This window comes from Barbatula barbatula, assembly GCF_947034865.1.
Source record: "Barbatula barbatula genome assembly, chromosome: 9".
Classification (NCBI taxonomy): Eukaryota; Metazoa; Chordata; class Actinopteri; order Cypriniformes; family Nemacheilidae; genus Barbatula; species Barbatula barbatula.
Genome location: NC_136772.1, coordinates 12,343,971 through 12,369,265, shown reverse-complemented (window position 1 = coordinate 12,369,265; position 25,295 = coordinate 12,343,971). Strand labels below are relative to the sequence as shown.

Sequence of the window (25,295 nt, the reverse complement as noted above, 5' to 3'; positions counted from 1 at the left end):
AAAAAAATCAGAGGTTTATTTCAAAGAGGTCGACAACTTCAGTCATCATGAACACATTCATACTTAACTGTAAGCAATACAAGACCGTTTCTGTCTGCTTCTCATGCTGTAAACTAGATGGCAACTAAAAACATTATTTTGACCATGAAGTATAAATTATGTTCTTTGTCACTTACTAATTTCAGGTTTACTCAAGGGTAAGGTGGACACACTGCCCATCATTTCATTGACATTAAGAATTTTCTGTTCTGCTGAATCTGTAAAAACAACAAATTTAAAGTTAACTTAATTTTAAAAAGCTCCAAGATTTTAGCTTCATGCTTAATAAACTGTATGTAATGCAAGCAAGCTAAGACCATTCAAACTACTGAAGTGTTCTGTCTGCTTTTGGGGAGTATAATTGTGCTAATACTAAGTGAAAATCAACAAAACTCACTTTGAAGGAATGTAAACAAACGCCATCTAGAGTTTAATTTCTTACTAGTTTCAGGTTTACTCAGGGGTGCAGTGGTAACACTCGCAGTCACTTCACTGGCCGTAAGAATTTTCTGTTCTGCAGATTCTGTTAAAAACCAAAACAATCTGAGGTGAACTAGATAATCTATCAATACATACATTTATACCTGAACATATCAAGCTCTAAACTGTTGTACAGACTGGAAACAAGTTCCATTAAAATACACATTTGACAGTCTCCTTTCTGACGTGCATGTTTTTAGATTGGAGGAGATCTTCTGGCACTTACTCATTGCTGGTTTGCTTGATGGGGCAGTAGGCACAATTTTCATTTCACTCACAGTAAGAACCTTCTGACTAGCTGCTTCTGTTCAGAAAGATGAATTAGGGTGAGTTTTAGGGTAATTATGTCTTGTATCATGTAGATTCCTTTTTAAAAGATTTTATTTGGTCTTTTGTGTTTTTTGAACCATTACAGACTCATTATCTATTCACTTTCATTGTTTTGAGTATTGGAGCTTACTTGTGGGAATGATGCCTTTGTAGGTACTGGTAACATGACCGCTGACATTGCGAGTGTTGACCATTACATGATATGTCTCAGCTGCCTCCAGTTCACTGACGGACAGAAGGCTGCCCGTCACATTCTTTTGCAGTACCAGCCTTCGATCCCTCAGTCGAGTCACTGTAACCTCATGGGTGGCCTTCAAATCCCCACTCAGCCAACGTAAGGAGAAGCCACTCGAGGTGACGTTAACCAGATCCAGCTCATCCATACCCAGTTCTAGACAAACACAGAGAAATGAACAGTGAAACTCTTCTTAAATATACCTTTAGACTAAAACACTTAAAAAAACTATACTGTCAATACCTTTATGTTTTCTGTCATGAACCTGCTGCTGTTCATGATGCTTTTGGTGTTTGCTGGAAAATAATTCACAACATTATGTTCAAATATGCATACAATTTTTGGATCAAAATGGCTGGATTCAGTTCTTGAAAATCAATATTATTTAAATGATCAAAAATAATAAAGGAATAGCTCACCCAAAATGCCATGTTTTATTGGGTTCGTAATTATGTAGTATTTCTTTTTAGAGTAGTAGATTAGGACTTTGTTTAATTTTAAAGAGTAAATAAGAGTAAATTTCTTTGTTCTGATGAACACAGAGAAATATATTTGGAAGAATGCTTGTAACCAAACAGTTCTTCGCCACCTTTGACTACCATAGTAGGAAAATAAATTCCAATGGCTGTCAAAAGTGCCCAAGAACTACTTTTCTACATTGTTCAAAATACCTTATTTTGTATCTTTCAGAACCCAGGCTTGAACTCGGGTCTCTGTTGTGAGAGTCTACCTCTTTACCAGATAACCCACTAGGCAGATATGAAACCCAGAAGGTGAAGCAGATACAGCAGATTTCAGAAGGCAATTTATTTTGTATCCAATACAACTAAGGAAAAATGCTTCAAAGCGCCAAAAAATTATAATGATAAATAAACATAAAATAAAAGATACAATGAACTCAAAAAGACTCAACCAGAGTCCATCAACAAGGAAAGTCCAACATTGCAGCACTGAAGGATGGGTCACACACACTCAAACACCAAGCACAAAACAAAGGAAACAGAGAGCTTAAATACAATCTGTACAAACAGGACACAGGTGAAACTGATTCCATTAATGAAACAGGTGAAGGGCAAATAAGCACTCAATGGGGCCACTAGTGGCCACAAAGAGAACAATGGGTAAACCCTGACAGTATCATGGAGGGGCTTGCTGTCCACTGCTCACCACATGATCACTGGGGTCCCTCAAGGATCGGTGCTTGGACCGCTGCTTTTTTTTATCTTAGGACCCATCATACAGGCTAACGGGCACCCAGATCTACATCTCGTTTCACCCAGAAGATACCACTGTAGCAGCTCGCATAACAGCCTGCCTAGATGACATCCAAGCTTGGATGAAAGAGCATCACCTACAGCTGAACCCTGCTAAGACAGAACTTCTTGTGTTTTCGGCACACCCCTCGGTGCAACACGATCTCACCATCCAACTTGGCAATTCCACAATCACTCCCTCCGAATCAGCCAGGAACCTCAAATTCATATTTGATGAACAGCTGTCCTTCAATGATCACATTGCAAAGACGACGCAATCCTGCCGATATGCCTTATTCAACATTAAAGGTTAGACCCTTTAAGACCCTTTTTAGACCCCATGCGGCACAACTCCTTGTCCAGACCCTGCTAATCTCAAGGTTGGACAACTGCAATGCTCTCCTTGTTGGTTTTCTTGCAAAGGCTATTAAACTACTTCAGCTAATTCAAAACGCAGCAGCATGCCTTGTCTTTCAACAGCCCAAAAGGGCTCATGTGACATCCCTTTTCACCTCTCTCCACTGGCGACCGGTTGAAGCACATAACAGATTCAAGCCACTGATGCTTGCCTACAGGACTATCACTGGCATACTTCACACCCTCCTACACTCCTACACCCCATCAGGAACCCTCCATTCAGCAAACGAGCGACGCCTTGTATTGCCTTCTCATAAGGGCATTACGTCACTTTCCCGCTCGTTCTACTTTACAACTCCTTCCTGGTAGTACATTCTTCCTTTCGCGGTCAGGTCAACCACATCTCTCACAACCTTAAAAAAATTAGTTAAACCCATCTCTTCTGTGATTACTTGATAAAATAATACACTAACCCTCTCTCTTCTCTCAACCAGTAGTGGTGTAGCTTTTGTTTAAACTAGTAACTTCGTATTAGCACCTATCGTACTATTGGTCTTTTATGACATATCGCTTATTGCTCCCTGAATTCTTTGTAAGTCGCTATGGATAAAAGCGTCTGCTAAATGACTAAATGTAAATGTAAACTCAAAGGTGAGTAAATGATGACAGAATTTCATTTAGGGGAGAACTGTCCCTTTAATAATTTACAAATTAATGGTCACATCAATCTACTTACTAATGTATTTGTGGCGATCTGAATCCAGTTTTGTGTGGCTGGTCACCCTGATACCACTGACACTTCTTAGCGACTTCAGGGGACATGTAGAAAATATTTTCAACTGTATAGAAAAAAACAAATCAGATATAAATTGCAGTTCTGGATTTTTACAAAAAGTGGCATTGACACAAGATACTGAACACAATATACTATAAATGAGATATTTAAAGAACAGCGTTTGACTTACGGCTTAGGTACTTGGGGAATAGTTTGGCAAATATCTGAATCTGGTCATCATAGAAGCCGGATGGTCCATCCACTCTCTTGAAGAACACATCTGAAGGTTCACTTGCCACTTGGGCCAGGACACTAACATCACCTGGACTAAACTGCTTTCCAACCGCTATTACCACAATAAAGTACCCCTTGCATTTAACTTCAATTGAGGCTTGAAGTATCCTCTCTTTATCCTCTTCTACTGGTCCAGTCACCAACAGAACTAAGACTTTCAAGTGACGGGGATGTGGTGCCTTCTCAAACACATGTTCAACAGTGCCCTCAAGTGCTGCTGCAAGGTGTCGTCCTCCCTCCAGCTGGTGCACCTTATCCATCAAGAAGGTTCTGACGCTGTCTGCTGACCTGTGGTCCATCAGACCAAAGGCGATGCTGATGGGAATTCCGCTGCCGTTGTGCAAGTATTCGTAAGGTGTGTGCTGGACCAGTGCCACTCGAGCGTGATGACTGGCTATTGCTGGATCAGGAGACAGCTCCAGCTGCTCTACCATCTGAGACACGTATTGCTTTATACCCGTGAAGACAGAGGGCCAGGTGCTTTCTGAGCTGTCCAGAATGAAGGTCATGTCGATGTCCAAGTCAGTGGTGGGGTCTCTTCGACCTCTGACTCCACGTGGAGGGACGTAGCCACACATCGTATCCGGAGCACAGAAGTCTGGAATGGTGACAAACCAAAAAATGTCATTCAAACAAATTCCATGTTCTAAATGTAAGTAGGTCAAAAAACTACACTAAAAATCTGATTTTACCTAGACAGACATGGCAGGTCATGATCTTCTTAAAAACATTGTTATATTTATCACTTCCAGGTGGGGGTAGGATGATAACCTGAGCAAATGCAGTGTTGTTAATCTGAAACAGAGAAAATGCTCTCTTTTAAGTCAAACACTGAATTAAAACAGTCTCAGGCTTTATACTACAGTATGTAAAAATATGACCACATAGTTAGTCTGGTTTGTGAAAATATATCACTTTACCGTGAAGAAATGTACATCTGCTAACCCACCTTCAAGGCATTGCTGAGCTTTTGATTTTCACGATTAAGAAGGAAAACCGAAGAAATTCCAGCATCATAGAGACGGAGAGCAGCAGCACTTAATTCTGGCAAGACTGTTACCGGGCCATTGACGAAGAAAACGGCAACCTTGCGCACAAGGAAGCCACTCCGGACCCTGTTGAATGTGTTCTGTGCAACAAAGTTCATTGCCGTCTCCAAGCTTCGCTGCTTACGGGTCTGCTGAGCCTGGAGCCCTTGGATTCGTTCAATGAGTGCTCGCTTCTTTAAAGCATCCGCAAAGCGTATCTCGGTGGTCACCTCGTTGTTGAAGAGCGCTAGAGCAACACGGGCCCCTCGCGGACAGTTGCTCTCCGAAATAGTGATGTTGCTGACCAGGTTCTTAACAGTGTCCCGCATGTTTTTGAAATCGGAGGGTGTTACACCATCTGACGCATCCAGGACGAAGGCCAATTCAGTGGGGTAGAGAGGACATTCCTGTGCCCCTGAGGAATCAGAAACTCAGAAGTTAAACTGCCAGTATTGTGCAGTGAGTTATCTGCTGTAAGATCTGAAACAGCACAGTGCAGATGATTAAGTTGCATAAAATTTACTTACCATAGCAGCAGGCTTAAAAAAAGGTTGAGAAGCGAAGAAATAAGGAAAATTTAAACAAATTAGAAATTACTACAGTACTATAACGGCACTTTGGATGGATATTTATTTACATTCTCATGTAATAATTTTCAAATACTTACGACAGTTATCTCTAATTTTCTTGACCAGATCACATTGCTGTCAGAACGAAACAAAAATAGAACATGTTAACAAGGCATGCGTGTTGCAAAAATGTCTGTAAAACTGAACATTAAGTGTAGTTTAAACGCTAAAGACAAAGTATATACCACGACACCAGGTCCTCTGGGTCCTTTCTGGCCCTGTTTATGACAACAGACGAAAACATGATTTTCTCAACAGCTGAAAACATTTTGGCCAATGAAAGCCATCTGGATTTTTTCCACTGAGCTGTTTGTCACTAGTTTTTAACAAATTTTAACAGCTTGTGTATGTCAAAGCTTACTATTTGTAGAAAGGATGTTTTATGTAGAAGTGTGTAAGTCCCCATTAATATTTAATCTAAATTGTTTTAATCAATTCAAAGACAAGAAGTATTAAAGTAAAGTGCTTACGTAAGGCCCCGGGTATCCAATTTCTCCCTTCTGACCAGGCCCACCAGGCCCTCCTGAAGTTCCCTACAATCCACAGCCATATTGTTAGTGTGGATATGATGACCACATAGAGAATCATTTGGTCAAACTAACTTACTCTCTGCCCGTTGTTTCCTCTAGGTCCATGACCTCCTTCTGAACCAGGGTCGCCTGCTGTACCCTATATGAACCAGATTAAACATACAATAACTTGCAATGTGATGCACTGCAGCATTTCAAGTGCATTAATATAAAACAGCAGCCTATAGGCTCATTAATCTTACCTTTGGACCAGGGAATCCAGGGAAACCTTCATCACCCTAAAATATAAAATTGGTTCAAAAGGCAGAAATCTGTAAGTATGTACATATGGAAGAACAATTCAATGTATCTACTACTTTATTTCCTTTTGATAAGAATGCTCACACTTCTTCCTTTTGGACCAGGTATACCAAACCCCTCACGTCCATCCCCACCCTGTATAAACAAAAAATCTGTTGTGTTCATTTTACTCTCTTTTGTATTTTTATGATAGTAAAATTTGCAACAACAAAAAGCATAAACAATATGTTTCATCTTAAAATGTTGATTGTACTCTGCATTTTATCTAGAATGTGTAAGTGTTTGAATGAAATGTTGGTTTAACTGGTGTAGACTGTGACTCCTCACTTACAGGTTCTCCACGGGGTCCCCGGGGTCCAACAACACCTTTAGGGCCTGGCTCACCTGGTTCACCCTTCAGAGGCATTCAAAAAGTAAAACATATTGTTTTTACAGTCAAAAGATATAAAGGGGTATAAAATGAACAAGGGTGACAAGAAAGGTACTGATAAAATGAACTTTAACAGCTGAAAGAGCGCTCACATATTGGTTTAAAAGCACTAGTGTGAGAGTTAATTTACTCGGCCCAAATTAAACAAATACAAACTCCCCCAAAGCTTTGCATCAGGTCGACAGAGATATGTTTTCTTTAAAATGTGCCTGCTTAAAAAAGGTTTTGGTAAAAATGGCTGAAAAGATCTGTACCTTACGTCCAAAAACACCTCTTCTACCCTTTTCTCCGCCAGGTCCTGGCAGTCCCCCTGGGCCCTTAAAATTAGATATTTTCATCAATATTAAACAAACACAAGAGCATGCCCCTATGATTGAGTTTACTTTAGTTTTAAAGCATCAAATAATATCATGTCTTTAGCCATTATATTTTTGAATAGCAAAATCATTTCTCTTACCCTTGGACCGGGGTTTCCATCCTCTCCCCTAACACCAGGTGTTCCAATTGGTCCAGCAGGTCCCTAAAATGAAATGGGATGTAAGCCATCTCTTACCATGTGTATACTTTACATTACAATACCAGCATAACATCAATTTGGTATTATATTCAGATTTTTTATTTCTTTGCCACAAATGCAGACATGAATTGCAGAGACTTGTTATCATGCCTTGGTAAGCTATATTTGTTGTTTAGCTCTTTGCCAAAATGTTAATTGTTTTTTAATTAGAAAATTGATTTGGATAAAAACGTTTGGTAAATGTATAAATATAAAGGTAAATACAAGTTACCTAAGATTGCTGTGAAGTATAAATGTAAATAAGTTACCCGAGATCCTCCAATTCCAGGTTCTCCTGCCAAACCATCAGCACCAGGTCTTCCAGCAGCACCCTAAAGATGCAACACAGCCATTAATAAATTCACAGAATTGAACTATTCTTGTTTGTGGGCTCAGCAGTGTTCTTAATGGATCTCTGTATAATATTTTAGATGTCTACTTACAGCTTGACCAGGAGCTCCCCTTCTGCCGTCCGGGCCCTTTTTCAACAAAGAGAATATCACGAGTTAAGACATCAGCATACAGTACATATACCGTAACAAAATCTGAGATTTTTCAATTAAATCAACCATTTAATTTAATAATTTATGTTTTTTCATCATTTTCATATGTGGCCAGATAACACCACACTATTCTGTATTCTTCTCAAATGAAATTCAGAAACCGTTTATGTCCCATGGCAGTTTTTATATTTATTTTAGTTCTTGTAAAGTACTTTAGCTTGAGGTCCTAAACATTGGAACTTCTTAAAATTATGCTACTAGGTAAATAAGTAAAGACAAACATACCAGTCTGCCTGGTTCACCAGGATCTCCTTTACTTCCATCCACACCTGGCTCTCCCTAGAAACAACATATAACAATGAGCTTCAAAAAACACATCAGTGTGCACTTTACTTAAGTTGCACAATTGTACATGCACAGACTACAAAATGTGTAACTATGAATCACACTCAGAAAACAGGGCTCGAGTATGTCCAGACAATAATGTAGTCGACTAAAAATAAAAACTACAGTAGTCAGAACTGAGCCCAGCTAAATTGATTTTGGCTTACTTCACAATGACGACCCCTTATGCTTTAGATCTGATGATATACCAACAACTTTAGATCTGATGACATACCAACAATAAACAACTTCTAAGGCAGTATGGCAGATTCACTGGATTTTTTTTTTAAACTGAAAATTTACCGCTGGGCCAGCATCGCCTGGATCGCCTTTTGGTCCCCTCTTGGTATTATCTCTTCCTGGTGTGCCCTATACAACAACAAAAATACTTCAATCATTCAAAAATATTTATGGTAAATGTTGATATTAAACTAACGATGAGCAATATGGATAGATGTGACTATTACTAATACTTACTGGATCACCACGGATCCCGGTCTGACCAATATCTCCAGCCTGGCCTTTGACTCCTTTAGGACCCTAGAAATGTTCAAAAAAGCCACTTGTAGATGAATTATTATTATTTATTATTTTTCAACCATCAACTATTTCCTTTATGACCCAACAAGTTACCCTTTGTCCGGGGTTTCCTCTGTCTCCTGGAGGTCCAAAAACTCCACTTGTTCCCTACAAAAAAAGATTTAAGCAGGCATACACAAGTCTGGTTACTCAATTTTAAACTATTACACTTGTTACTGTTTGTTTGAAATAAATACTGTTGCATTATATATGCTTGTCAGATTACCTCTTCCCCGTTGATTCCATCCAATCCAATGTCTCCAATTTCACCCTAAAAGAAAACAAATGTTATAAACTTAAAACATATTCTTGAATGTGTTGACATTTATGTAGTTATGTCCTTAACAGTTTATCATTATATTATACAGTAAGGTCATTTTCTTATGAACAATTTTAATGCTTTAAGTGTTTATCTGTAGTTCTAACCTTTTCACCATTGTATCCTCGAGATCCCTGAATTAAAGAAAAACAAATATGAAAGATTGGAAACATAATGATGCTAAGCACAAACAAAGCAATAAGGCAAATTAAGGAATTTTAAGCACCTTCTTTACCAGAGTAATTCAATTCACTTACTTTCACGCCTCTTGGGCCTGGACATCCTTGGAAGCCTTGAGTTCCATTTACACCAGGTGGACCTCTCTCTCCCTGTAGAAGGAGAGAACAGATTTACAAAACTATATGAAAGGCAGCAGCCGACACAAAGATGCATTTTAACAGCCACACATAGAACCAACATGAGAACTAACACAGGTGTGTTAGATAGATTTCCTCAACAGTGATTCTCATTTGTAACTGATGATATGTACAGTGATTATAATAATCGATCCATGACAGTAAACAACGCAGTATTCTTTGAAATTACTGGAGGTAGCAAAGAGCCACATTCTTTTTGTATGACACTGTAAATAATCAATACTCACTGGTCCACCTTCATCACCAGGATGTCCACTGAAGCCTTGACCACCAGGCTGACCCTACAAACAAACAAACATGAACATGTGTAAACTGTTTTTGAAATGACATTTTTTTCTACTGTGTTCTAGCCCAAAACAAGTACTTTTGGTTCAATTAAATGCAGAAAATATTGACCTTTGTTCCAGCAGGCCCAACAGCTCCTCTGTCCCCTCTTTGACCATTACACTTGCATGGAACAGAACAGCAGTCCCTCTCAGCAATGTTGTCCTTCAAACACATACAAAAACATATTTCTACATTTTTGGGCATTTAAGTAGGGCATCTCTTTTGTTTAACAGTTCTCACCAGTTCTTCCAGAAGCTCATAATCCAGGTCCATGAGGTTGACACGCAGAGGTCGTGTGTGCCTGAAGCCACGGCCAAATTCCAAAAGAACCGCATCCTCAAAGCGAGGAACTCTTTCCAGTCCAACAACGATAAAACTACTAACACCTTAAAAACAAATATAACTTCAAGTATTTACGTTTAATATATGTCACGTTTAGCAAGTGATTAAAAAATGATAAATCATTTAGAATTTTTTTTTTCATACAATTCATAGAAAATGAGCCTCAATTTCAATGATAATTCATGTTTTATTCCTGATCATATTTACCAGCCAAACGCATCTGTTCAACTCGTTCTTTCAGAATGTTATACTGGGCATCTAATCCATCAGTCAAGTGAATCACAACCTTTATAGGTGGAAAACCACATATACTCAAATCAAATACATAGAGATGGTATGCAATAAATACAGTGTGAGTATGAGTGTGCTGATACTTTTATTTTTATGTTAACATTTTCTCTGAATGAGAACGTACCTTGACAGTGTCTGAAGGGCGACTCTTGAATCTGTCAGTATAAGCTTTAATTGTGGCACTGTTCAAAACAAAAGGTCCGCGGCCACGAAGGTCCCGGAAGGCCTCAAGAAGCTCTGTGTAATTTTCAGTGAAGTCCAGATGAACAGGCTCTGAGGCAGAATCCATTGCAAGTACCCCCACCTGTATTGTGGGGACTTGGTTCGAAGTGCAGCTAATGGCCTGCATCTGACCAATGCGCTGAAGAATTGCAGTCATTTTAGACTCTAATGACCTCTGAGCGGCAAAGATATTCTGCGAACCCACGTCAAATCCCACGAGAACATCCAACTTGCATTCTGCCAGGGTAGAGAAATTGACAGGATTAATAACAATAAAACAAAATTATAAAAACTAAACATAATTCATACAGTAAAAGCAAACCTCTTGCAGTGTCTTGTGTTGCAGTGCAGTGTCTTATTCCTCTCACTTCATCATCAAATGCTTGCAAAATCTGCTCATTCAGTTCAGAGAGTTCTTGGAATTTGCTGGCTCGGGCCACTGTAGTGGCTTCACTGCCCAGATTATTGAGCTCGTCCTCAATGTCACCTACCCCAACAGCATAGATGCGCACACCAGTATTTTTTAGAGCTAGTGCTGCTGACTTGCCATCATCCTTGGACCGTCCACCAGCGATCACCATCAGAATCTGTGGAATGCCTTCATCTTTCCGACTGCCTCTTTCTTTAACAAAGTGCGTTTGCTGGACGTGGCGGATGGCATTGCCTGTTCTAATTTCTCGACCTCCTTTGTAATCTGTTTGGGATATGGCATTGATGATGTCGTCCTTATTTTTGTAGGTATTGAGGTAGAAGACGTCTGTCACATCTGCCGCATAATGTGCTAGACCGATCCGAAGGTCGTCTCTCTCTGTGTAAAACAGATCAATTAAATTAATAACGAAATCCAAAACCACTTTGAAATTGGCCCTGCCAAGATTCATTGAGCCGTCAACCAAAAAGACAATGTCAGCAGCTTTAGCCTTCGGGAGGTCAGGACCTACGGTAGATGAGACAAAAGAGAATAAAATGATCTTTAATATATCCCACTAACATGCGCAAACAAATTATATTACATTAATTGTTAACTTACCCGAGTCTTCAGTAGGTATCTCTGCAATGGTTCCATTTAGTCTGGATATAAACTGGCTTTGTATGTTTGGAAGACTTGGGAAAGTTGACACCTGGAGGACGTCATCGGGGCTGGTTGCAATCTGTGTCAACTGTCTGGCATCTGCATTCTCTGTACCAATACCTATACAGTTTACCTGAGCGCCTTTGAGAAGTGGGCCGTATACAGACACATCAGAGGTTGACCTTCCACCAGTGAGCACTACCAAATGCTGGGAAGCCTCTGCTAAGCGCATCCCAGCAGAGGCTTGCAGTTCATTTCGGATCACATACTTTATAGCTTCAGCTAGGTTGGCACCACGCCCACCCGTCTGACGTAGTCTCTTGATGGCAGCAAGGACGGACTGCTTGTTGTTGTGGGAGTTTAGAGAGAATTCAGTTTTAGGTCTTTCTCCATACTGTACCACAGCCACACGAACTTGGTCAGGATTCACATTGAGCTTTTCAACCACTTTGTAGATAAAGTCACGGATGTGAGCGACACCATTTGGTCCGACACTTTCAGAGCCGTCAATGAGGAATATAATGTCCTTTCTTCCAAGATTGAGGTCTGGAACTGATAAGAAACAAAAGTAATAGAATACGATTAATATTGGTGTTGTTGAACCCTTAGTCCTCTTTGGTCACTTTGATGGGAAAATTTTCCTTTTTTAATTATAATGTTTTCTTAACCGCAATGATATTAAACATCATGGACGTGTTTGAAAATGCTAAATGTTTCTTTTAAAAATCAAACATGTGGTTCTCGGTCAGCCGCTTTAGGATATGAAAGGAATGACTTTTGTGGCACTTGCTATTTGAGCACAAAAATGTACAATATATGTGAAGTTGAAAAGGCTATTATGATCTGAAAAAGCTCATAACAAATTAATGGAACTACGAAAAAAATACTAATATTTTCCATTCATATTGGATGGGATAAAAACTAAATGATTATGGCAAAAATATTGCACAAAATCACAAAATGCCCCCAATTTTTTTCATATTAAAGAAAAACAAACCACAAATATATTACACTGATGTCACTGATTAATATATTTTAGGTTTTTGGTCACATTTAATCAGAAGGAATATAAGTGTGACATCTAAACAAGGAGAAGGTTCAAAATAAAAAGCATTGCTAATGTTGAACATTTTAAAATAATACCAATAAATGAATACCTTAAAACAATTAAATTAAATTAAGAACACTTTACCTCCAGGTGGAGGGGGTTCAGAAATATCTTTAGTAGTCATGGAACTGACTTTGCTCAAAAGCTCCTGCTCCACACTAGATAGCTGCTGGAAGTCTCGGATTGTGTAGGCTAGTTCAGGACGTAAGGAAATTAGTTTTAACTCCTCTGCATCCGCAGTATGTGCTCCAACTGCCAGGGGGGCAACACGACTTGACTTCAGCTGCCGGGCAGAGCTAGATACATCATCATTTGACTTTCCTCCAGTCACTAGGATGAGAAACTGTGGCACACCCTCCTCAACACGACTACCAGCAGATCTTTGATAGATGTTCTTGGAGACATAATCCAGAGCTTGTCCAGTATTAAGCTGATTGCCTCCTTTACTTCTTATTCTTCGTATTGCCTGGCGAACTTCCTCCTTTGTAGAGTGCTCATTAAGGAGAAACTCCAGCTTTGGATCATCACTGTACTGAACGATAGAGACCCTCACATTGTCCAGACCCACTTCTAATTTATCCACTACTCGCTGAACCATGTCTCTTATTGCAGGGAACTCACTGCGCATCTTTGTAGTGCCATCAATGAGAAAAACAACATCCCTCTTATCTCCAGGGCGTATTGTTGGAATTACAACCTCTGTTTTAGAAAGGGATGACAGTTAGAGCCGAACGAATAAGAGGAAGAGAATAATTCACAGCACTTTTCACTTCATCACTTAAATATTCCTTGCCCTGTACACTCACAAATTGCTGTGTGAATCACTGTTATGATGAACTGTTATTTAAAATGTTTCATTCATCATAACATTAGTACATTGATGAGTTGAATTAATTAAAAACTTTATATGCACATATCTTGTAGCACATTAAGAAAACAAATAGTAATAAAAATATACACACATATAATTAAGATTATTGCAAGTACCTGTTCCTGTAGGGAAATAAGGACGCAGTCTGGCCAGCTCTTCACTTGATAGTTCAGTCAGTGTGGTGATGAGTGTGTCCTGAATGGTATAAAGACCAGGCAAGTCTTCAACTGGTAAGGCAAATCTGGGGACGTAAGCGATAACTTCCAATTCCTGAGTGTCAACCTCCCTTGTCCCTATTCCAAATGGGACAATTCCTGACTGTTTCAGAGCTGTTGCAGGTGTTCTTATATTGTCCGTTGATTTTCCTCCTGAAACCACCACAACGAATTGAGGAACACCCTCCTGTTTTCTTCCGCCACGTCCAGAAGTCAGAACTTCCCGACTAACAAAGTCTATGGCTCGCCCAAGGTTGCGCTGTATCCCTCCTCTTCGTCTGAGTTCCTTAATGCTGTTTAGAACGCCTTCTTTGGTCTTATGAGAGTTAAGATATATGTCTGCATATGGATTATCTCCATACTGCACCAAACCTACTCTGATCATGTTCTCACCAATATTTAGATTCTCCACAACTTTGCGTAAAAACTCCTGTATAATTGCAAACTCCCTGCCAACATCATCAGAACCATCGATCACAAAGACAATGTCCTTCTTGGGTCCTTGAGAGACCGCTGAAATAAACATAAAATAGATTTATGATTAAAACTTTATTTGACTGGAAAAATACATAAAACATATGCGAAAAAGGAGCAACAGCAGCATTAGGTGCAAAGCTAATAAGTCAATTCAATTGGTAATTTTTGTAAAGCCTTTTTCATGCATGCTGCACAGACAACACTTAATTTGCAAAGCAGAGAAGAAAAGGTATGTTAGTTATCAATATTTTTGGTCAACATGATAATTGTAGTAGCGCGTAGTGATGGGTGTTCTGTAGACTCAGACTTTAACATGGGCTGAAAGTCCAAAAAAGCGGAACCAATATTTGATAAACTAACTACACGTCGGTAAAGATACTGAAAAAAAACTGTACCACCAGGGTTGACAAGATAAGACATAGCTTAGTACCTACATGCATAACATTAAGGACACTTGCACATTAATTGCACACCAATTACAGTAATGTACCTCTCAATTAAAGACAGTAGTTGCATGGTAAAAATAACAATAATAAAAACTTCAGAAAAAAGAAGATATACAAATTATTAAGGAACCTCGAAGAACTTGCTGTGATGATGGAATGTTTTGGTAGTCTGTTAGTTTAACATATTTAGAAGTGCTATCTAAAGTGTTTTGTGTGAGGGTTTCTGCTCTGGACTTTATTTATACCACTAGAGGCCACTGTCGGGTCCTATCTCTAGCCTCTGTCGATATTTGTTATTAGAGGCATTACATGCACCTATTCCTCATTGATTTTTGCCTGTTTTGGAAAATCTGGTTCTTTCAGTCCTCGCTTGATTATTGTAATTGTTTGTTAACTCTAGCTCAAGCGCAGTTGGAATATTCTCCTTGCCTTGTGGCCTTTTTGAGGACCTTTTGGATTATCTTTTGTTTACGTTCTCTGTGGATGTATTTTTGCCTTGACGATTATTATTTTTGTGGAAAATAAACCCATCCTTTGCACATGCAAAGATAAAATCAGACGGATTCATAAAATTTATATAAGATGTCACAAGATGACAAATGACAATAAGGATGAATTGAAAAATATTCAGTCTCATACTTACCAACAATTGGGGGATAGGTGGATTTAGAACTCGAAGCTGCCAAATTAATCTTTGTGAAAAGCTGATCAAGGATACGGGGAAGGAAAGAGAAGTCTCTCACTAAGAGTAAGAAATCAGGATCCTGAGAGATTTGCAGCAATTCTCTGCCATCAGAGTCCATCAATCCTATTCCGAAGGTTGAGACTCCAATTTCTTTTAGAGAGGAAGCTGCTGTGTCAACATTGTCAAATGACCTTCCTCCACTAAGCAAAATGAGTATTTGCGGCACACCCTCCAGTCGCCTGCTGCCAGAAGAGGCAGTAAAGACATTGTCTCTAACGTACTGGAGAGCTGCCCCCGTGTTGAGGGGTCTTCCCCCTCTGTGTCTCAGACCTCTTACACTGTCAATTATGTCTTCCTTTGTCGTGTATGTGTTAAGATGGAAATTGACCTCTGCATCCCTGCTGTACTGGACCACAGAAATACGGTCTTTGTTTGCCTCTAAGTTTAATTTCCCCAATACTCTTTGAACAAAGTCACGCATAGCTGTGAAATTATTCCTAGTGGCATCTGAACCATCCAACAGAAACACTATGTCCTTTCTTGGTACAGTGTAATCAGCTAGAGGAAAAAACAGCCTTATTAACCCCAATCTATTACCATTACATTAAAACATCTTTACAAATATCACATTTCTTCAACATCTCATTGGCTTTCTCTGGCTGTGCCGCTCATGGCAAGATATGAAGATCAACTAGTAAGACAAGGCATAGCAGGTTGAAAACTTCTATACTACATACCGGTAACAGTTGATGATGTTGGAGCGATGGGTATTGCAACAGTCTGTACAGAGGCCAGCAGCTGCTCTTGAACATTTGGAAGCTCATTGAAGTCAGACACTGATATAGCGTGATTGGGATCGTGTGAAATTCTCTGCAATTCTCTGCTGTCAGAGCCCCTCGATCCTATACCAAATGTCTGGACTCCGATTTCTTTTAGAGAGGAAGCTGCTGTGTCAACATTGTCAAATGACCTTCCTCCACTAAGCAAAATTAGTATTTGCGGCACACCCTCCAGTCGTCTGCTGCCAGAAGAGGCAGTAAAGACATTGTCTCTGACGTACTGGAGAGCTGCCCCTGTGTTGAGAGGTCTTCCCCCTCTGTGTCTCAGACCTCTTACACTGTCAATTATGTCTTCCTTTGTCGTGTAAGTGTTAAGATGGAAATTGACCCCTGCATCCCTGCTGTACTGGACCACAGAAATACGGTCTCTGTTTGCCTCTAGGTTTAATTTCCCCAATACTCTTTGCACAAAGTCACGCATAGCTGGGAAAGAATTCCTAGTGTCATCTGAACCATCCAACAGAAACACTATGTCCTTCCTTGGTACAGTGTAATCAGCTAGAGGAAAAAACAGCCTTATTAACCCCAATCTATCTCCATAACATGAAAACATCTTTACAAATATCACATTACTTCAACATCTCATTGGCTTTCTCTGGCTGTGCCGCTCATGACAAATCAAGAAGATTAACTAGTAAGACAAGGTATAGCATGTTGAAAAGTTCTATACTACATACCGGTAACTGTTGGTGACATTGGAGCGATGGGTATTACAACAGTCTGTACAGAGGCCAGCAGCTGCTCTTGAACATTTGGAAGCTCACTGAAGTCAGACACTGATATAGCGTAATTGGGATCGTAAGAAATTCTCTGCAATTCTCTGCTGTCAGAGCCCCTCGATCCTATACCAAATGTCTGGACTCCGATTTCTTTTAGAGAGGAAGCTGCTGTGTCAACATTGTCAAATGACCTTCCTCCACTAAGCAAAAAGAGTATTTGCGGCACACCCTCAAGTCGTCTGCTGCCAGAGGAGGCAGTAAAGACATTGTCTTTGATGTACTGGAGAGCTGCCCCTGTGTTCAGGGGTCTTCCTCCTTTGTGTCTCAGAGCTCTTACACTGTCAATTATGTCTTCCTTTGTCGTGTATGTGTTAAGATGGAAATTGACCTCTGCATCCCTGCTGTACTGGACCACAGAAACACGATTTCTTTTACCAGCTACCTCCAATCTCTCCACCATTCTTTGAACAAACGCTTTCATTGCTGGGAACCCATTCCTGGTGCCATCAGATCCATCCAGCAGGAAGACAACATCTCTCGTTGCTCTACGACCCTCAACTGAGAAATAAACATTTGAGTGAGATGAGGGACATTCTTTGTACAGTGAAGAACACACCCAACATTATGTTTCCCAAATGGTGATGTTCCTGTACTCAATATTTCTATTTGTTATACCTAAAGATTGATATCTATCTTTTTTATGTCATATGAAAGAGAAATCAAAATACAAAAGCATGAAACTTTCGAACCAATTCATTGGAACCACAGGAACAATTAGACAAAACCTACTGCGACCATAACATTAAAGAGGCAATACAGAAAGCCAGTTAAAATTATTTCTTACCCCGAACTGGGGTGGTTGTAGGCGTAACCTCTTCAAGCACTCTGTTAATGTTAGTGAAAATCTGCTGTTGGACCCCGCGAAGCTCAGCAAAGTCACTCACGGAGATTGCGTAGCTGGGGTCATGCGAGATACTCTGCAGTTCCCTGCTGTCAGAACTTCTCGACCCTATGCCAAAGATCAACACCCCAAGCTCCTTCAGAGATGAGGCCGGGGTCTCAACATTATCATATGACCTTCCACCACTAAGCAAAATAAGTAACTGAGGCACACCCTCAACACGTCTACTTCCAGAGGAGGTACTGAAGACATTTTCCTTCAAATACTGCAAGGCTTCACCAGTGTTGAGGGGTCTCCCTCCTTTGTGGCTCAGACCCTTGACAGCATCAAGAATGTCTTCCTTTGTCGTGTATGTGGTAAGATAGAAATGGGCCTCTGGAACTCTGCTGAACTGGACCACTGACACATGGTCTCTCCTGTCAGACACAGTCAATCTCTTCACCATCCTTTCCACAAACTCAAGCATCGAAGGGAAAGAAGTCCTAGTGGCATCTGAACCATCCAGCAGGAACACTATATCCTTCGGAGCCATCCTACGCTCAGCTATGGGTTTTGAAATAGAAAACAAAGTCGTGAGAACACTTTCCCCTGACATTCTCTAAAGACGTAGCTTGCTTTAGTCAGCAACTGCGCACTAGATATTAATTCCCCACCCTTTCTACTATTCATTTCAATCAGTCTTTGACAGATGTTAATGACCTTGGCGTGTGAGGCTAATTTTCTAAGACTCTGCCAACATGCAGTAGGGCAGAGTTCAAAACTGTGCAATGTCTATAGCATACATCGAGGGCGCTCTATCTATAGATGTGTGAGATCTACCTTACCCATAACAGTAGGTGTCATCAGCCTTCCTTGCACAGGCACACTTTTGAGCGATTGGATAAAATGCTGCTGAACACTTGGCAGGTCAGAGTATTCGAGGATGGACTGTACATAAGCTTTATCACTGGCAATCCTCTGTACCTCTCCGCTCGAATTTCTGGTGCCTATGCCAAATATCAAAACCCCACTCTCTTTCAAAGCAGTGGCAGGCGTATCTATGTTATCGCTTGAACGTCCTCCACTGAGCAAGATAAGCACCTGAGGAACACCCTCTTGCCTTCTGCTCCCAGCATAGTCAGCAAATATATTGGCTCTCACATACTGAAGAGCCGCCCCAGTGTTGAGGGGTCTCCCTCCTCTGTGCCCCAGAGCCCTTATTGTGTTGAGCATCTCCCCTTTTGCTGCGTAAGTATTCAGATAGAAATGGGCCTCTGGGTCTCGACTGTACTGCACCACAGAAACACGGTCTCTTTTTGCCTCTATGTTTAAATTCTCCACTACTCTTTGCACAAACTCACGCATTGCTGGGAAATAATTCCTAGTTCCATCGGAACCGTCCAGCAAAAAAACTATGTCTTTTCTGGGTGTGGGTAAATCTGCTAGGGAAAAACAAGCACAGCTTGGATAAGGCAAAGCAGTTTTGACAAAGTGAATACATCTTTAGAATACCACATTTCTCTTTGACTATCTAAGCTATTGCTGATCGTCCCACTGCTCACAACTACTCAGCACATTCAAATATAGACAGAAAGGAAACAGGATGTGAGATAACTTGTGTAAATGTTTGCATGCACATACCGGTGACATCTGGTGACGTTGGAGCGATGGGTATTGCAACAGTCTCTACAGAGTCCAGCAGCTGCTCTTGGACATTTGGAAGTTCACTGAAGTCGGACAGAGACATAGCATAACTAGGGTCGTATGAAATTCTTTGCAATTCACTGCTATCAGAGCCCCTCGATCCTATTCCGAAGGTAAATACTCCTATTTCTTTTAGAGAGGAAGCTGCTGTGTCAACATTGTCAAATGACCTTCCTCCACTAAGCAAAAAGAGTATTTGCGGCACACCCTCAAGTCGTCTGCTGCCAGAGGAGGCAGTAAAGACATTGTCTCTGATGTACTGGAGAGCTGCCCCTGTGTTGAGGGGTCTTCCGCCTTTGTGTCTCAGAGCTCTTACACTGTCAATTATGTCTTCCTTTGTCGTGTAAGTGTTAAGATGGAAATTGACCTCTGCATCCCTGCTGTACTGGACCACAGAAATACGGTCTCTGTTTGCCTCTAGGTTTAATTTCCCCAATACTCTTTGCACAAAGTCACGCATAGCTGGGAAAGAATTCCTAGTGTCATCTGAACCATCCAACAGAAACACTATGTCCTTCCTTGGTACAGTGTAATCAGCTAGAGGAAAAAACAGCCTTATTAACCCCAAACTATCTCCATAACATGAAAACATCTTTACAAATATCACATTACTTCAACATCTCATTGGCTTTCTCTGGCTGTGCCGCTCATGACAAATCAAGAAGATTAACTAGTAAGACAAGGTATAGCATGTTGAAAAGTTCTATACTACATACCGGTAACTGTTGGTGACATTGGAGCGATGGGTATTACAACAGTCTGTACAGAGGCCAGCAGCTGCTCTTGAACATTTGGAAGCTCACTGAAGTCAGACACTGATATAGCGTAATTGGGATCGTAAGAAATTCTCTGCAATTCTCTGCTGTCAGAGCCCATCGATCCTATACCAAATGTCTGGACTCCGATTTCTTTTAGAGAGGAAGCTGCTGTGTCAACATTGTCAAATGACCTTCCTCCACTAAGCAAAAAGAGTATTTGCGGCACACCCTCAAGTCGTCTGCTGCCAGAGGAGGCAGTAAAGACATTGTCTTTGATGTACTGGAGAGCTGCCCCTGTGTTGAGGGGTCTTCCGCCTTTGTGTCTCAGAGCTCTTACACTGTCAATTATGTCTTCCTTTGTCGTGTATGTGTTAAGATGGAAATTGACCTCTGCATCCCTGCTGTACTGGACCACAGAAACACGATTTATTTTACCAGCTACCTCCAATCTCTCCACCATTCTTTGAACAAACGCTTTCATTGCTGGGAACCCATTCCTGGTGCCATCAGATCCATCCAGCAGGAAGACAACATCTCTCGTTGCTCTACGACCCTCAACTGAGAAATAAACATTTGAGTGAGATGAGGGACATTCTTTGTACAGTGAAGAACACACCCAACATTATGTTTTCCAAATGGTGATGTTCCTGTACTCAATATTTCTATTTGTTATACCTAAAAATTGATATCTATCTTTTTTATGTCATATGAAAGAGAAATCAAAATACAAAAGCATGAAACTTTCGAACCAATTCATTGGAACCACAGGAACAATTAGACAAAACCTACTGCGACCATAACATTAAAGAGGCATTACAGAAAGCCAGTTAAAATTATTTCTTACCCCGAACTGGGGTGGTTGTAGGCGTAACCTCTTCAAGCACTCTGTTAATGTTAGTGAAAATCTGCTGTTGGACCCCGGGAAGCTCAGCAAAGTCACTCACGGAGATTGCGTAGCTTGGGTCATGCGAGATACTCTGCAGTTCCCTGCTGTCAGAACTCCTCGACCCTATGCCAAAGATCAACACCCCAAGCTCCTTCAGAGATGAGGCCGGGGTCTCAACATTATCATATGACCTTCCACCACTAAGCAAAATAAGTAACTGAGGCACACCCTCTACACGTCTACTTCCAGAGGAGGTACTGAAGACATTTTCCTTCAAAAACTGCAAAGCTTCGCCAGTGTTGAGGGGTCTCCCTCCTTTGTGCCTCAGACCCTTGACAGCATCAAGAATGTCTTCCTTTGTCGTGTATGTGGTAAGATAGAAATGGGCCTCTGGAACTCTGCTGAACTGGACCACTGACACATGGTCTCTCCTGTCAGACACAGTCAATCTCTTCACCATCCTTTCCACAAACTCAAGCATTGAAGGGAAAGAAGTCCTAGTGGCATCTGAACCATCCAGCAGGAACACTATATCCTTCGGAGCCATCCTACGCTCAGCTATGGGTTTTGAAATAGAAAACAAAGTCGTGAGAACACTTTCCCCTGACATTCTCTAAAGACGTAGCTTGCTTTAGTCAGCAACTGCACACTAGATATTAATTCCCCACCCTTTCTACTATTCATTTCAATCAGTCTTTGACAGATGTTAATGACCTTGGCGTGTGAGGCTAATTTTCTAAGACTCTGCCAACATGCAGTGGGGCAGAGTTCAAAACTGTGCAATGTCTATTACATACATCGAGGGCGCTCTATCTATAGATGTGTGAGATCTACCTTACCCATAACAGTAGGTGTCATCAGCCTTCCTTGCACAGGCACACTTTTGAGCGATTGGATAAAATGCTGCTGAACACTTGGAAGGTCAGAGTATTCGAGAATGGACTGTACATAAGCTTTATCACTGGCAATCCTCTGTACCTCTCCGCTCGAATTTCTGGTGCCTATGCCAAATATCAAAACCCCACTCTCTTTCAAAGCAGTGGCAGGCGTATCTATGTTATCGCTTGAACGTCCTCCACTGAGCAAGATAAGGACCTGAGGAACACCCTCTTGCCTTCTGCTCCCAGCAGAGTCAGCAAATATATTGGCACTCACATACTGGAGAGCCGCCCCAGTGTTGAGGGGTCTCCCTCCTCTGTGCCCCAGAGCCCTTATTGTGTTAAGCATCTCCCCTTTTGCTGCGTAAGTATTCAGATAGAAATGGGCCTCTGGGTCTCGACTGTACTGCACCACAGAAACACGGTCTCTTTTTGCCTCTATGTTTAAATTCTCCACTACTCTTTGCACAAACTCACGCATTGCTGGGAAATAATTCCTAGTGCCATCGGAACCGTCCAGCAAAAAAACTATGTCTTTTCTGGGTGTGGGTAAATCTGCTAGGGAAAAACAAGCACAGCTTGGATAAGGCAAAGCAGTTTTGACAAAGTGAATACATCTTTAGAATACCACATTTCTCTTTGACTATCTAAGCTATTGCTGATCGTCCCACTGCTCACAACTACTCAGCACATTCAAATATAGACAGAAAGGAAACATGATGTGAGATAACTTGTGTAAATGTTTGCATGCACATACCGGTGACATCTGGTGACGTTGGAGCGATGGGTATTGCAATAGTCTCTACAGAGTCCAGCAGCTGCTCTTGGACATTTGGAAGTTCACTGAAGTCGGACAGAGACATAGCATAACTAGGGTCGTATGAAATTCTTTGCAATTCACTGCTATCAGAGCCCCTCGATCCTATTCCGAAGGTAAAAACTCCTATTTCTTTTAGAGAGGAAGCTGCTGTGTCAACATTGTCAAATGACCTTCCTCCACTAAGCAAAAAGAGTATTTGCGGCACACCCTCAAGTCGTCTGCTGCCAGAGGAGGCAGTAAAGACATTGTCTCTGATGTACTGGAGAGCTGCCCCTGTGTTGAGGGGTCTTCCGCCTTTGTGTCTCAGAGCTCTTACACTGTCAATTATGTCTTCCTTTGTCGTGTAAGTGTTAAGATGGAAATTGACCTCTGCATCCCTGCTGTACTGGACCACAGAAATACGGTCTCTGTTTGCCTCTAGGTTTAATTTCCCCAATACTCTTTGCACAAAGTCACGCATAGCTGGGAAAGAATTCCTAGTGTCATCTGAACCATCCAACAGAAACACTATGTCCTTCCTTGGTACAGTGTAATCAGCTAGAGGAAAAAACAGCCTTATTAACCCCAATCAATCTCCATAACATGAAAACATCTTTACAAATATCACATTACTTCAACATCTCATTGGCTTTCTCTGGCTGTGCCGCTCATGACAAATCAAGAAGATTAACTAGTAAGACAAGGTATAGCATGTTGAAAAGTTCTATACTACATACCGGTAACTGTTGGTGACATTGGAGCGATGGGTATTACAACAGTCTGTACAGAGGCCAGCAGCTGCTCTTGAACATTTGGAAGCTCACTGAAGTCAGACACTGATATAGCGTAATTGGGATCGTAAGAAATTCTCTGCAATTCTCTGCTGTCAGAGCCCCTCGATCCTATACCAAATGTCTGGACTCCGATTTCTTTTAGAGAGGAAGCTGCTGTGTCAACATTGTCAAATGACCTTCCTCCACTAAGCAAAAAGAGTATTTGCGGCACACCCTCAAGTCGTCTGCTGCCAGAGGAGGCAGTAAAGACATTGTCTTTGATGTACTGGAGAGCTGCCCCTGTGTTGAGGGGTCTTCCTCCTTTATGTCTCAGAGCTCTTACACTGTCAATTATGTCTTCCTTTGTCGTGTATGTGTTAAGATGGAAATTGACCTCTGCATCCCTGCTGTACTGGACCACAGAAACACGATTTCTTTTACCAGCTACCTCCAATCTCTCCACCATTCTTTGAACAAACGCTTTCATTGCTGGGAAACCATTCCTGGTGCCATCAGATCCATCCAGCAGGAAGACAACATCTCTCGTTGCTCTACGACCCTCAACTGAGAAATAAACATTTGAGTGAGATGAGGGACATTCTTTGTACAGTGAAGAACACACCCAACATTATGTTTTCCAAATGGTGATGTTCCTGTACTCAATATTTCTATTTGTTATACCTAAAAATTGATATCTATCTTTTTTATGTCATATGAAAGAGAAATCAAAATACAAAAGCATGAAACTTTCGAACCAATTCATTGGAACCACAGGAACAATTAGACAAAACCTACTGCGACCATAACATTAAAGAGGCATTACAGAAAGCCAGTTAAAATTATTTCTTACCCCGAACTGGGGTGGTTGTAGGCGTAACCTCTTCAAGCACTCTGTTAATGTTAGTGAAAATCTGCTGTTGGACCCCGGGAAGCTCAGCAAAGTCACTCACGGAGATTGCGTAGCTTGGGTCATGCGAGATACTCTCCAGTTCCCTGCTGTCAGAACTCCTCGACCCTATGCCAAAGATCAACACCCCAAGCTCCTTCAGAGATGAGGCCGGGGTCTCAACATTATCATATGACCTTCCACCACTAAGCAAAATAAGTAACTGAGGCACACCCTCTACACGTCTACTTCCAGAGGAGGTACTGAAGACATTTTCCTTCAAAAACTGCAAGGCTTCGCCAGTGTTGAGGGGTCTCCCTCCTTTGTGCCTCAGACCCTTGACAGCATCAAGAATGTCTTCCTTTGTCGTGTATGTGGTAAGATAGAAATGGGCCTCTGGAACTCTGCTGAACTGGACCACTGACACATGGTCTCTCCTGTCAGACACAGTCAATCTCTTCACCATCCTTTCCACAAACTCAAGCATCGAAGGGAAAGAAGTCCTAGTGGCATCTGAACCATCCAGCAGGAACACTATATCCTTCTGAGCCATCCTACGCTCAGCTATGGGTTTTGAAATAGAAAACAAAGTTGTGAGAACACTTTCCCCTGACATTCTCTAAAGACGTAGCTTGCTTAAGTCAGCAACTGCACACTAGATATTAATTCCCCACCCTTTCTACTATTCATTTCAATTAGTCTTTGACAGATGTTAATGA

General features: G+C 41.1%; 1 protein-coding gene across 1 annotated transcript in view; it reads right to left on the bottom strand.

Annotated features, from left to right (window-relative positions):
• LOC306898505 (collagen alpha-3(VI) chain-like) overlaps positions 1–25,192 on the bottom strand; it is a gene marked incomplete at its 5' end in the record, with an annotated part of 33,213 nt that extends 8,021 nt beyond the window's left edge. The window contains 47 exons of the mRNA XM_079464027.1: positions 177–257; positions 482–562; positions 746–823; positions 980–1,240; positions 1,328–1,380; positions 3,431–3,533; positions 3,660–4,361; positions 4,456–4,558; positions 4,713–5,206; positions 5,319–5,330; positions 5,459–5,495; positions 5,606–5,638; positions 5,891–5,953; positions 6,027–6,089; positions 6,193–6,228; positions 6,335–6,385; positions 6,582–6,644; positions 6,935–6,997; positions 7,138–7,200; positions 7,506–7,568; positions 7,680–7,715; positions 8,025–8,078; positions 8,427–8,492; positions 8,601–8,663; positions 8,757–8,810; positions 8,929–8,973; positions 9,129–9,155; positions 9,279–9,350; positions 9,626–9,679; positions 9,795–9,887; positions 9,966–10,111; positions 10,275–10,353; positions 10,483–10,817; positions 10,903–11,517; positions 11,611–12,204; positions 12,845–13,459; positions 13,748–14,359; positions 15,413–16,012; positions 16,192–16,791; positions 16,971–17,570; positions 17,857–18,456; positions 19,534–20,133; positions 20,313–20,912; positions 21,199–21,798; positions 22,876–23,475; positions 23,655–24,254; positions 24,541–25,192. Of these exons, the coding sequence (XP_079320153.1) occupies positions 177–257; positions 482–562; positions 746–823; positions 980–1,240; positions 1,328–1,380; positions 3,431–3,533; positions 3,660–4,361; positions 4,456–4,558; positions 4,713–5,206; positions 5,319–5,330; positions 5,459–5,495; positions 5,606–5,638; positions 5,891–5,953; positions 6,027–6,089; positions 6,193–6,228; positions 6,335–6,385; positions 6,582–6,644; positions 6,935–6,997; positions 7,138–7,200; positions 7,506–7,568; positions 7,680–7,715; positions 8,025–8,078; positions 8,427–8,492; positions 8,601–8,663; positions 8,757–8,810; positions 8,929–8,973; positions 9,129–9,155; positions 9,279–9,350; positions 9,626–9,679; positions 9,795–9,887; positions 9,966–10,111; positions 10,275–10,353; positions 10,483–10,817; positions 10,903–11,517; positions 11,611–12,204; positions 12,845–13,459; positions 13,748–14,359; positions 15,413–16,012; positions 16,192–16,791; positions 16,971–17,570; positions 17,857–18,456; positions 19,534–20,133; positions 20,313–20,912; positions 21,199–21,798; positions 22,876–23,475; positions 23,655–24,254; positions 24,541–25,192 (12,115 nt within the window). The remainder of the gene's footprint in view (positions 1–176; positions 258–481; positions 563–745; positions 824–979; positions 1,241–1,327; positions 1,381–3,430; positions 3,534–3,659; positions 4,362–4,455; positions 4,559–4,712; positions 5,207–5,318; positions 5,331–5,458; positions 5,496–5,605; positions 5,639–5,890; positions 5,954–6,026; positions 6,090–6,192; positions 6,229–6,334; positions 6,386–6,581; positions 6,645–6,934; positions 6,998–7,137; positions 7,201–7,505; positions 7,569–7,679; positions 7,716–8,024; positions 8,079–8,426; positions 8,493–8,600; positions 8,664–8,756; positions 8,811–8,928; positions 8,974–9,128; positions 9,156–9,278; positions 9,351–9,625; positions 9,680–9,794; positions 9,888–9,965; positions 10,112–10,274; positions 10,354–10,482; positions 10,818–10,902; positions 11,518–11,610; positions 12,205–12,844; positions 13,460–13,747; positions 14,360–15,412; positions 16,013–16,191; positions 16,792–16,970; positions 17,571–17,856; positions 18,457–19,533; positions 20,134–20,312; positions 20,913–21,198; positions 21,799–22,875; positions 23,476–23,654; positions 24,255–24,540) is intronic.
• Between the last annotated feature and the right edge of the window lie 103 nt (positions 25,193–25,295).